This window comes from Poecilia reticulata, linkage group LG4 (genome assembly GCF_000633615.1).
Source record: "Poecilia reticulata strain Guanapo linkage group LG4, Guppy_female_1.0+MT, whole genome shotgun sequence".
Taxonomy (NCBI): Eukaryota; Metazoa; Chordata; class Actinopteri; order Cyprinodontiformes; family Poeciliidae; genus Poecilia; species Poecilia reticulata.
Genome location: NC_024334.1, coordinates 14,973,490 through 14,985,670, shown reverse-complemented (window position 1 = coordinate 14,985,670; position 12,181 = coordinate 14,973,490). Strand labels below are relative to the sequence as shown.

The 12,181-nt window shown below is 39.7% G+C and overlaps 2 protein-coding genes across 3 annotated transcripts in view; one reads left to right on the top strand and one right to left on the bottom strand.

The window, feature by feature from the left end:
- sec16b (SEC16 homolog B, endoplasmic reticulum export factor) overlaps positions 1-5,888 on the top strand; it is a 16,385-nt gene extending 10,497 nt beyond the window's left edge. For both annotated transcript variants that reach the window (XM_008407785.2, XM_008407784.2), the window contains exons 18-26: positions 542-626; positions 1,618-1,771; positions 1,872-1,996; positions 2,092-2,120; positions 2,224-2,316; positions 3,092-3,181; positions 3,265-3,373; positions 4,606-4,647; positions 4,778-5,888. In XM_008407785.2, coding sequence (XP_008406007.1) covers positions 542-626; positions 1,618-1,771; positions 1,872-1,996; positions 2,092-2,120; positions 2,224-2,316; positions 3,092-3,181; positions 3,265-3,373; positions 4,606-4,622 — 702 coding nt within the window. In that variant the 3' untranslated portion in view covers positions 4,623-4,647; positions 4,778-5,888. The remainder of the gene's footprint in view (positions 1-541; positions 627-1,617; positions 1,772-1,871; positions 1,997-2,091; positions 2,121-2,223; positions 2,317-3,091; positions 3,182-3,264; positions 3,374-4,605; positions 4,648-4,777) is intronic.
- Positions 5,889-6,311: 423 nt separating this feature from the next.
- On the bottom strand, positions 6,312-10,815 carry znf648 (zinc finger protein 648). The gene is made up of 2 exons (XM_008407786.1): positions 10,726-10,815; positions 6,312-10,545 (listed from the first exon to the last, which is right to left on the bottom strand). Exon 2 carries the CDS (start codon positions 10,543-10,545, stop codon positions 9,094-9,096), a length of 1,452 nt encoding a protein of 483 aa, XP_008406008.1. The 5' UTR covers positions 10,726-10,815; the 3' UTR covers positions 6,312-9,093.
- Between the last annotated feature and the right edge of the window lie 1,366 nt (positions 10,816-12,181).

Below are 12,181 nucleotides of genomic sequence, written 5' to 3'. Positions count from 1 at the left end.
CATCCATCCATCCATCCATCCATCCATCCATCCATCCATCCATCCATCCATCCATCCATCCATCCATCCATCCATCCATCCATCCATCCATTGCTTGGGCTTCTCTCCTTCACCATAACCTGTGGTGTAGACATACATGGTTTCTACATGCTTTATGACAACAAATAAGCCTTCTAAATTAGTTGTGTCCACATATTGAATGGCTTGCCAAGGAATTTTGCTCTGAGATTCTCCACACGTCAGGTTGGGATGAATGATGGACTGATGGGGTTTTATATAGCATCTGATCAAATTTATGATCTGACCAATCACAGTGTTATGATCAGATGCCTGAAACACCAGTCACATTTCCATAAACGTCTCACATTCTCACCTGCACTTAATAAGTTAAATAATGTATCATTTTTAGGGTTTGTTACCAGGCTGAAATTCTTCACAGTGCAGCTTTAAAGAGCTGCTAAGATAGCTGTATTAAAGGTTTACTCCCTGTTAGACCTTTAAGATGCGCAAATAATCTGATGATAACATTTATTATTTTCAGATGGGGATTTATGACGGTACTGATATAAATCAAGCAGCTCCTGCAAACCATGCCTTGGCCTACAAGAACAGCCAACTGGACCCGGGTAAGATTTTCTTCAAATGTTGCCTGTGAGGTTTCCTACTACTGAGCAGTTTTATCCACTTGAAAAACTAGATCATTTGTTCTCACTGTCTGACACTGAATCAGACTGAGCGTTTCCTGTTGTAGCCAGAATTATTTCTACCAACTAAATTCAGAATTTCTTTTTCGTTCACAAATGTATGCATTAATATTTAGGAGTATTGTCGTTTTAACTGCGACAACCACACAGCAGGATGCTGCCACTCCAACACTTCACAGTTGGAAAGTATGAGGTATAAGTTTCCCCTCTTTTATTCTCAAAAATAACAATGATTATAATAGTCAAACTGATGACTTTAGTTTTATCAGACCACAGGAGATGTATTATCTATGTTGTGTTCTGTGTTTTCTGTGTTTAGTCCTGTTGCTGTCCTGTCTTCCCTGTTTGCTTCCCAGGTGTGTCTCATTCCCTGATTACCCTCCCTGTGTGTTTAAGTCCACCTGTTGTCTTTGTCTCGTCGGGTCCTTGTGAAACGTAGCACGTCAGTTGTCTTCGTCTGGCTTACCTGTCTGTTCCGTTCCTTGTGCTTGAGTTCTGCGGAGTCATCATTTAATTCTTCATAAAATGTCTGCCTGGGCCTACGAGCGTCATTCTCACCACCAACCGTATCACATCATGACAATCTATTTGCCAATAGATTTATCAACACAAAATCCTCAAAAAATGGTTGTTCTTTAAAAACTACAACAGATTTTCTGTTGTAGATACTTATAATTTTCAAATGGTTATGTAATGTTTGTATCTATATCTATCTATATATATATATTTCTCTAGTTATTCTGTCCTAAGCAAACTTCTTTTGGAAATCCAAAGTGACCTACAATAGGAAAGGTTTTGTATGACTTAATGTTTTTTTTTAAATTATTTTTATAAAGGATATGAAAACATCTGGTTTGAAATGTATTTCTTATATATTTGGTATAAAAATCCATTTATCTATCTCTCTGTACAGAATCTGATCTGGATGATTTAAGTTGTCACAACCAGAATCTGGAGCCTGAGTTTCTCTATTTTCAAAGCTCTGAGCATCAGGACAGCCTCATTCATGGGAGTGGAGAGGAAACGCAGGAAATGATGTCAAACACTGACACAGAAACACAGCAAAGGTAGAGAACTGTTAGTACACTGTAAATCACTCAGGTTGGTTCATACATGGCAGCTCAGTTCTGACCAGCTCTGCTATTCTCTGCTTGTTACTCTGTCAAGGCCTCATGCCGATGCTCCCTCGGTCCCCACCGGCCAAAACTTCAGTCATCATTACACGGATGGTGTTGAAGTCAGGAGTTCCATGCCACATTGTCCTCTGAGTAATGTTTCTCTGGCAGCTGATGGTGAGGATCCCCTGCCAAACGTCATTCATTCCTGTCTCTGTTCAGACTTTCACAACCGTCGGCTCTCTGCTCAACTACTTTGTTTTCATTCCCAGAGGCAGACTCGTCTTCCGGGGCCGGGATGGTGAGAGGTTTCTTCGTAGTCATTATGTGTTCAAAAAAGCGGAGCAATTGTTGATTTATTTCAGAAACCAACTCTTTGTTTTCTATTGGAAATGAATAATCAGATGCTTGAGGTTAGCTTCGGTCATAGTCAAAACCAGCGGGTCGTCACTGGTGCTGTGGAGGAGCCTGAGGGGCCCAAAGAGGTTCCTAAACAGGTAGGGTGTTTAGAGCTGCTACACCAGCTGTGTTTCCATTACTAATGTGTATCTTTATTCTGCTCTATATGAGATGAACATGCAATTGTTATGTTTCCATTAAATAAAAAATGAAATTAAAATCATACATTGTTCATGACAGTAACAGATGTAAACAGTAACATGAATAACATGAAATATACGGCATTCATAATTCAGCCATGGAGTTAACGCTCATCATCTATCAGCCAATCAGAGTGTCCTATTCAGGCATTGGAGCAACAAGCCCCGCCTATTTGGGAGTGACTACATATGCTGTTTTTTGGGGAAATTGTAGTTGGCTATTTTATAGAAGAGTTAAAATATTCAACATGTATCATAAAACACAAGATGTTTTATGAAGTGTGATGCTGTGAGAGCTCTGGTGGAGTCAGCTGTACATTGTCTGAAAAAAAACAAAAACAAACCATCATACTCCTACTTCTTCCTGTCGTCTTCTTTGTGGTTTTTGCCAGTAGTAACATCTGGTTTTTGATTGTGTCACTTGCGTGATGGAAAAAAAGTGTTTCCATTGTTGTTTTGCAAAATACAATTAATTTGATATGGCCGTAAAACTGCATCCTAGTGCAAAAAATGTTATTAAAAACATTTTTTTTTTCTTTCGGAATTACAATGTTTCCATTAGGCAAATTTATTTTTGTAATTTCAAATTGCACATTTTCATGGTTAATGGAAGTGCAGCTCCTGCCAGCAGACAGGAGGTGACATGGATTTACTCTTTGTTCTGTGCACACAGAACACCAAGGCTGGGTGGTTCAGTGGCTGGTTCAAATCCAAACCAAAAGATGTCCAGGAAAACACAGAGAAAGACATCCCAGCTCAGGCGGTGAGATGTCAGCAGATGGAAAACATAATTTGATTTAATCTTTTTTTTTTAAATTAGGTTTATATTAATGTGTTGATCTGTAGGACCAGCTCCCAGCTGCTGGCCACCACCCTCATCCTCCACTTGCTGCTCTCCCTGCTGCCACATTCCCATCATCCCCCGCTGGGATAAATCCTTTCTCAAGGAGAGCAGGTGAGTCATGAGACAAATTAAAAAATTTTCCTGTGTAACTGTGTTGACCAGCTGTCTGTATTAGGACAAATTAAAACCACAAATTTTAATGTATTTAATGTTGGGTCTTTTGTGATAAATCAATAAGAAAAAGATCTATGGTAAGGAGAACAGGCACGGAATTCCCTTTATAGGTGTATAAAGTGAACACCTATAAAGTGCATTCACACTGGCCTAGTTTAGTCCGATTTAATCAAACTCTAGCTTGTTTGCCTAGAAAGTCTGGTTCTTTTGGGAAGGTATGAATGTTTCCTAATCAAAGTAAAAAAAAAAAGAAAAAAAGCTAACTTTGGTCCACCAACAAACCATCTCAGTACAATTGAAGTAACGTCTTGTGCGTTTTGACTAAACATGGATGCAAGCGGATCGGAGGCTGCTTCAAAGGCAGGAAGTGGACTACAACGTAGGGCATTCTGGGCAAATAGAAACAAAACGTCTAGTGCTAGCGGGAGAAATGTCTTGTCTTTTACCAAAGACAAAAGAGAAATTCTGCAACCACTAAAATCTGACTCCACTTTATGTTTGTTCACATTTTTCAAAGAATGAAGTTGCGCTCATTGTCTTCTTCTGAGGTTTTCGTGTTGTCTCCTTCAGTGGCTCTGGATGCAGCGCCACCACATGCAAGTTGTGGAACAGGTTTTCCAAACCGTAGCAGCTGAAAATTCAACAAATGTTACAATTTTGGTCCCTAATTGAATTTATTCTACTGAAATATCAGGTGTGAAAACACCTAGAAGGCTTGCAGCTGCAGGAAAAGGTGGCTCTACAAAGCAAGGAGTTGGGTGCCAAGTAAAAATGGGCACTGCATTTTTCAGATTTGTGTTAGTAAAAAAGCTGCATGCCATGTTCTGTTTTCTCCTACTTCATGCTTTCACTGCTCTTTGCTGGTCCATTACATGACATCCCAATGAAATGGCCTGAGGTTTGTGGTTGTGGCTTGTTATGTAAAGCAGTGGGTTTTACCTCTACCAGTCATATGCTTTTAGCTTTAAACACTGTTCACATCCTCAGTCGTGTTTGGAGCATTTTGACAGAGGTGGTCCAAAGTGTCTAATGTCTCTCATGTGATGTAGCTTTCAGTTCTTTATCCCTGAAATTTAAAAATGCAGAAGTTTGGTTCTTGCTGATGTCATTTTATCCTTATTTACGGTTGTAAACGTGTTTTTTTGTAAACCTCCATATTTTCCTCACAGGCCTGCAGCCAAGGTAGTAAAAGCTGCATAACTCCATCAAAGGTAAAGCATTAACCCTTTACGGGCGGCCTTTGAGAATCACCTGTTTTGTTACTTTGTCTTTACGGGCCACATTTTGCTCTACAAACCATCAAAAAGAGTCTGTTTTGATTAAATGTCTTTATGTTTGCAGAACGTTTGATTGCACTTAAATTGAAGTGAGGACTTTGTACACATGTACTGCCACCAGGAAGAAATGTATACTGCTTGCTTGCACAGATGATTCTTTCTTTGGGGTCCCGTTTCAGACCCTTACAGCGGACTCACCATCGTGTTCCACGCAAGGAACAGAAATACTCGCAACTCAAATTGCAGCGGCTGTGACAGCCGAGGTATGCTTCCTGAAAGCTGACTGTGGAGAAATAACCGGGCGGCGCAGGACAGGACAGTATCTCTGACCCCAGTGACTACAGCCTAGGAGTGACTGGAATCAGTTTTGTCGGCAGCAAAGATGCGAGTTTTCACGTGACACAGAAAGTTAAAGCCAACATGAACAACCTGTGCCCACTAACTGATGATTTAAGTTGTGCATAGTGATCATGTTGTTCCTGATTATCAGTCCTTTGAATGTAGAAGAAAGCTGTAAGTCTCACAGATCGGCTGTGTTATTTTTAATCTGGGTAACAGCCACTGCTTTAAAACACTTTCATCAGTATGGCTTTTCTCTACTTGAGGTAATCTTTAGCCATTCTGACTCTCTTAAGGATTTTATGTAAATGAAGACAGTGCTGGTTTTTTATTGTAATTGCAAAATGCACAAACTGCGCTTCCTCATGTTGTCTCGCTGCCAAATTTTTAAATAGCACATGGTGTGTGTGTGTGTGTGTGCGTGTGTGTGCGTGTGTATGTGCGGGTGTGTGTGTGTGCGTGTGTAGGTGTGTGTGCGTGCGTGCGTGTGTGTGCGCATGGGGGGGTTTCTGTGTAAAGGGAGACCTCTGCCAGGCTATCAATCAGTGGCGTTTCTGCCCGTACACTCCCTCCCCCAGGAAACATTTATAGAGCCAAACTGTTTATGAAATGTTCATGTGAGAAAGGTTTATCTTAACTATCTATTAAATGTCTGTAGAACTAAATTTACTTTGAAAATCACTTGTTTTGTTACTTTGTCATCTTGTAAACACGTCTGTATATATTTAAGATTTTTTAAGTTAAGTAATGAGGTTTTGTTTTTAAAGTATATTAATGTCTTCTATATATCAGTTACATGACAATGATCTGTTTCTCTTTCAATGACACTAAAGTATTAAAACATTAACAAATTCTCAGCCTGTATGTTCTATTTCCTGTCATACAGCCATGGTGAATAAATGACGGACGGGTCTGAGCTCAGAAATAACAATAATGCCAAGCGGGCCTCTCACTTTGCAGAGGCCTGGTGAAAACACGACAGGTGCCAGCTCCTTTTTCCTGTTAGTCTGCAGAAGCTGTGTGTGATCGGTCAGGAAATGCAACACACACAAACAGCAGACATGTCACCATCTGCCTGTACTGTGTCACAGCATGAGCTGCTTAGAACATGGATGGATTTGTGGAATAGCATTTCAAGGAGTCTCTGGAGTGTCAAAGAATTATAATTAGGCCACTAAGGATAAATGCATTTTCCCTAACGTAAAGATTTATAAAGTTCTGTAACTAAATAGTAAATCAGTTGCAGTTTGAGGAACATAACAAACTCTTCCTTTAATTTTTATTTATTACATTCTGATTGCTTAAGTAAAATGAAGACACAATATGATAGAAGGTAAAATTTACCAGATGATAAAGTGTGGACAATATATTTTGAATACACTGAATTTGAAACAGCGTGGCACAGTTATAACATTGAGATTTAGACAAAATAGAATAAATTATATTTTTAATTCTGCTTGTAAAATGAATGGCCTTGTAAGCGACATAGCTAAAGGTAGCATTGACACTACATTTTGCAAAACATTTTCAATACTTCACGTGACAACCCAACTCCCCCACCTCCCATTGCAAACAACATGACCAACAGTTGTCTTTGAGAATTCCCATCTTTATCTGAAGAAGTGCACCGCTCCCGACCAAAACAACCAATCAGAGCCAGGAGAAGGGTCTTAGTGCTGACAATCAACGTTGTGAATGTGCTGATAAATACGCCAATGGTGGAAAAGAAACTCACCGTCATCGGATAAATGGTTTTCTAGGAAATAGCTAAGGCTAATTCCTAATTAGTTTAGGCCAATTCCTGGCATACTGCTGATGGGGAGAAGATGTAGAATAGCAGAGAGCAAAAGGGCACGCACAGGGATGATTGACAGCACTAAGACCCTCCTCTTGGCTGTGACTGGTTGTTTCTAGTTAGCTCTGGGAATCGGCTTTTATTTAACCGATTACCTGTCCCATACTATACTGTCATGACACAATGACAGTTTCAATGAATATGTAAAAAAATCTTTTTATATATATGTATATATATATATATATATATATATATATATATATATATAAACATTATATACTGCAGCTTTAGAGGAATTTTAAAGTGTTTTAGTTGTTGACCACGTCCAATTTTGCATTGTGCTAGCTTGAATTTTATTTGTATTTCTGTCCACCTCTGTAACATTGCTACAGCTAACACTATGTAAGGTCTCGTCTTATGAAAAAGTTGCTAATGTAGAGTTTTTGGTAAGATGCATTTCTCTACCAGCAGGAACAGTCTAATCACTGGACTCCCCTCACTTCCCAGTTAGTGTGAGTAGCCTTCAGGTTAAAAAACAAGATGTTTTTTCTTTAGCCTAAAGTTTGAAGAACGTCTCGCATCTTAAAACAGCTGCTGTATCTCTGAGTTTTGTTTAGATAAGAAATGCTGTTCAGAATGGACAGTTTGATTTCCGTGTACCTTTAGATACAAGAGAGAGAAATGATGCCACGCTCAAGCCAGAACAAATTATTCAAAGCCAAGTCTATGTCAGTTGGCGCTACTTTATTTGTGAGCCAAGATGCAAAGAGAAAAAGTTGTGCGTATGATCAGCTACACGTGGATTCTCACATTAATAACAGCCTAACACGTCCCTAAGCGGTTTCACATCACTGCCAGCTCCAATATCAGAGCTGTGCTAGTGGAAATTTTTAGCCCTGATGCGAACCCACCCCCACCGGGGGAGGAGTGTGTAAGGTTTTAATTTTTATCTATCTGTAATTATGAATACAAACAGTCTAATTACATGCAGCACTGTGAAAAAGTATTTTCCTGTACTTTTTTTCATATTACTGTCTTTTTTTGTCCAACTTGAATGCTTCAGATTATCAAAAAAATAAATAAAATTAAACAATAAATACAAAAAGCAGTTTTCAAATGATTTCAATTATTAAGGGGAAGAGGCAATCCAAATCAACCTGGCCCAGTGTGAAAAAGAAACATTATTCTTTGTTAAATGTGGATTTAACAGTAAGTTATTTCAATTCCTCTATCTTTATTTCTGTCAGACTTGAAGAATCAAGAAATCTCTTAAATAGAATCTGTCTGACAACAAGAAAAAGAATCAAAGTTATCAAAAAGTAGGTCAAGCTCAACAGAATCTTCTTTTGCTGCTAATTCTACCAAGCCAGTTGGATTGGCTTTGGTCAATCAAAACTTCAAGAATGCTTGAGAAACAAAGTCAGTGGCATTTATCAGTCTAGAAAGAGTTACATAAACCAGCGAAGGGGTAGACGGCCTTCCAGGATTACTCTAACAGTGTTTCTGTAAATCATCCAAGGATCAGAAAAAAAAGCAAAACAGAAACAACATTTAAAACATCGTGGGCCTCACTTGTCTGGCACCCATAGGAGAGTTTCAAGATTAACACCATGGCTGACCTGAACAAAACACCATAAGACATTTTCAGAAGCCCCAAGACTTTTAATAAAATGTTCTATGAGCTGAAAAGGCAAAAGTGGAACTTTTTGGAATGTATAAAGTTCTGCTTCGCTGCTTTAGGTCCTGGACAACATGTCGTATTTGACTGAACCTGGAAAAAAACTCTCAACCTAAAAATACTGTAGGAAAACATCCAGCTACTAAGTAATCTTAAGTTCAAGCATACTTGTACAATGATCCAAAGTACACCAATAAAAACAATTTTGAAAAGAAAGTTGCGCCAAAATTCCACCACAGCAAAACTCATTGTCAGATTTAGATATCAGGCTCTACATTTTCTTATAGGACCAGGTGGCCTTGGCCTTTTCTCCCATTCATAAATGTAATCATTATTTGACAAATGCTTTCTATATTTCCTGATCTGATTTTGGAAAACGAAAGTATAAACAGAAGAAACCTGAAAGTTTCAGGGCTTTGGCAGACATCATTTTGTGTAACCTACCCTCATGCAGGACTGTTATCTACATTTCACTAAATTATTGAATACATTTAATCTCTTCTATACTGAATGAAGATTTCTGACATATGGGTTAAACATCATATGTTAAACACCAAATGTGTTGGGGTCACATTTTTTTCTCGTTGTGTTCCGCCACATGCTGTGCAAGTTTTGTGGCACACTGGAAAGATTTGTCACATTCTACGCAGACAAAGATCCTGCCGGCACAGGTCTGCTCCTGGTGGAGCTTCAGCTGCGTGAGGTGGGTGTAGTTCTTGCCACAGCCCGTGCAGCCGTACGGCTTCTGGTTGTTGTGAATGAACTGGTGACGAACCAGACGGGAAGCCATGGCGAATGCCACGCCGCACTCTCCACACTTATGAGGCCGCACTCCACTGTGAATGGCTTTGTGCTCCGTTAGATTGGAGGATTTTGTGAAGCACTTGGAGCACACGGAGCAAACAAACGGCCGCACTCCCATGTGGACCTTCTGGTGCTCGGCCATGCGGCTGGCTAGAGCGAATGCTTTCCCACAGTCTGGACAGGAGAAGGGCCTTTCTCCGAGGTGCTTGCGCTCGTGGCGCTTCAGGGAGAGAGGTTTGTTGAAGGTCTTGCCACAGTGCGTACATGGGAAAGGCTTGTTGTTGGTGTGCATGTTCCGCTCATGCTTCCTCAGGTCGGAGGAGCGGATAAAATCCTTGCCGCATGTTTCACAGATGTAGGGCTTCTCGCCGGTGTGTGTGCGGATGTGCTTGCGATAATCTGAGGACCAGATGTATGTTTTGTCACAGAAGGTACAGCGATACGGCCTTTCCCCAGTGTGCAGATGCTTGTGCTGTTGCAGAGTGCCCTGATGTGAGTAAGCCTTGCCACATATGTCACACACATGTGGTTTGAGGCCAGAGTGTGTTTGCAAGTGGCTCTGGAGGTTGCAGAGTTTCTTGAAAGCCCAGTGGCAGTGTGTACATTTGAAAGGTCGGTCCTCAGTGTCCACTGCACTTCGTCTTTTCATTGCAGCCAAAACTCGTGGAACTTTATCGTCTTTACATTTTTTAGGTGAATTATTTGCAGAGGGAGTTTTTCTGAGTCTCTTTTTGGTCCCTTTTCTATCCGCATTAGGAGAGTATTCCTCAGCATCTAGCTCTTTCAGATTAGCTGTCCTCAGTTGGTCTGAGTCCTTGTTTTGTTTTGTTAAGTCATGTACAGAGTTTATTTCCTTCTCCTTTAAAGCGTCTGCCAATCCATTATGTTTGTTTTTGGTCTCAGCGTGTTTGGAACGTGGTCCCATGGCCATCCTGTGGACTTGCTTCACGGGCATCTTTACCTCTTCTGCTGGTGAAAGTTCAGCAAACCTCTCTACAAGACACCAGTTTGGTGTTTGAGGATTTAGATAAAGAACTCCATTGTCTTTGCTGTCAGCAAGCAAATCTTCACCAGCACACACACTGTGAAATGAAGAGTACGTCTTCACATTGTCAGGGTTACTTACAGTGTGTCCATCAGATGGGCTATGAGTTACACAAAGTCTCACTTGACATTTTCTTCTGCTCCTTTTCACAGCAGCTGTTCTTTCAGACATCTGTAAGATCAGTGAAGATTTTGTTTTTACCACTGATGCTTTACTTGAACATGCAAGAGTGTCTGGGAAGTATCTAAGAATGCATATATCACATCGATCACTGGGAATTTCTATAAAATCAAAATGTACATATATTTATATACATATTTATATCAATTTAAAGACTGAAGCATGCCTTACACTGCGTTTTCACCCCAAGCAGGACAGGTCCAGCAGATGCCACAGAGATATACTGGCTCCTGGTCTTGAATAACTCAGGGAAAGATGTTCTTACAGGCGGAGTTTGGCAGGAGTTGTCTGTGGGTCAGCATCTATCCTGCAAGTCAGCAGCAATGGGGATATCTTCACAGGCAAGATCCCCTTACCTCCCACTGACTTAGTTTACCAGCTGTTTGCAAAGGGTGTGAAGAAGTTACACACACAGCCAAACTCAGAGAGGGTGAACATATAGCAAGGCTGGCCGTTAGACTCAAAGGCCAGCCTTGCTCTGTTTATGCTGTTGTTTTCTGGAGTTTAGGGCCGTTACTGAAAGTGTTGACTTTTAGCTTTTTTCAATGTAGCTGATATGTTTGTTCTGGTAAGCATATAATTTCACAACTTAAACAAGAATAAATTGATAACCACATTGTGAAAATGCATTGCTTTAATTTGTTGCATCCTTGCCTACGTATTTTACCTTGTAGGCAAGGTAAAATATGGTGATCACACAGGTCAGTTTCCATCAATTAAAAAAAGTTCAGTAAATTTGACCACCTTACAACTGGTAAGTTAACCAGTCATAACTGGTCAACTTACAGCTGGCTGCATTTTCTGCAGACAAGATGGAAGACACTACAAAACCACATCAAGTCCATATGCCAAAATTCAGTAAAGGATTATATGAAAAATAAAATGCATATAGCAGACATCTGAGGATGTCACAATATAAAGATATATATAGTATTGCTGAGGACCAGATCTAATGTATTCTGGAAGTTTAGTGTGAATCTGACATGAGCAAATTTAACACATTTGTCTTTCATGTCGAGAAGTCCAAAACTGACAATTTGAAATCCCTGCACAAAAATTCACAGTGACAACTTTGATTCTCTTCAAGTACTGAGACAACTTTAATAAAGAGAGTTTATTAAGTGTGAAGATGATGGCTCTGATCCATTACTGCTCTTTCTTGTAAATTTACAGCACACCTTCAGTAAATGCCTTTGTTACCCCTGACAAAGCAAACACGGGTACCGATTTTCACAGTTCTAATGAAAAAGAATACTAATGCAGACATATTACAGCTTCTCCTCAAAAAAACATTTAATAGGTTGAACTATACATAAGATTTGAGCATTTGTTTCTATAATTAATGACAAGACTTACTGTCAAGATAAATAACACTTTTAGACCAAGAACTGAAAAGGTTACTTAACAACTGCTTTAACTGCCACTGAATGTTTAGTTCAGTTTTTATTGCTTCCATTGTGGTACTTTGGGTTTTTAAATATATTGGTTCTGTTGTTTTATTTGGCCCAGCAGACGATGATGATGATGATGACGATGATGATGATGATGATGATGATGATGATGATGATGATGATGATGATGATGATGATGATGATGATGATGATGATGATGATGATGATGATGATGA

Bases quoted from the DNA above. Each gene is read 5' to 3' on its own strand.
- znf648 (XM_008407786.1), bottom strand. From the start codon at position 10,545: ATGTCTGAAAGAACAGCTGCTGTGAAAAGGAGCAGAAGAAAATGTCAA.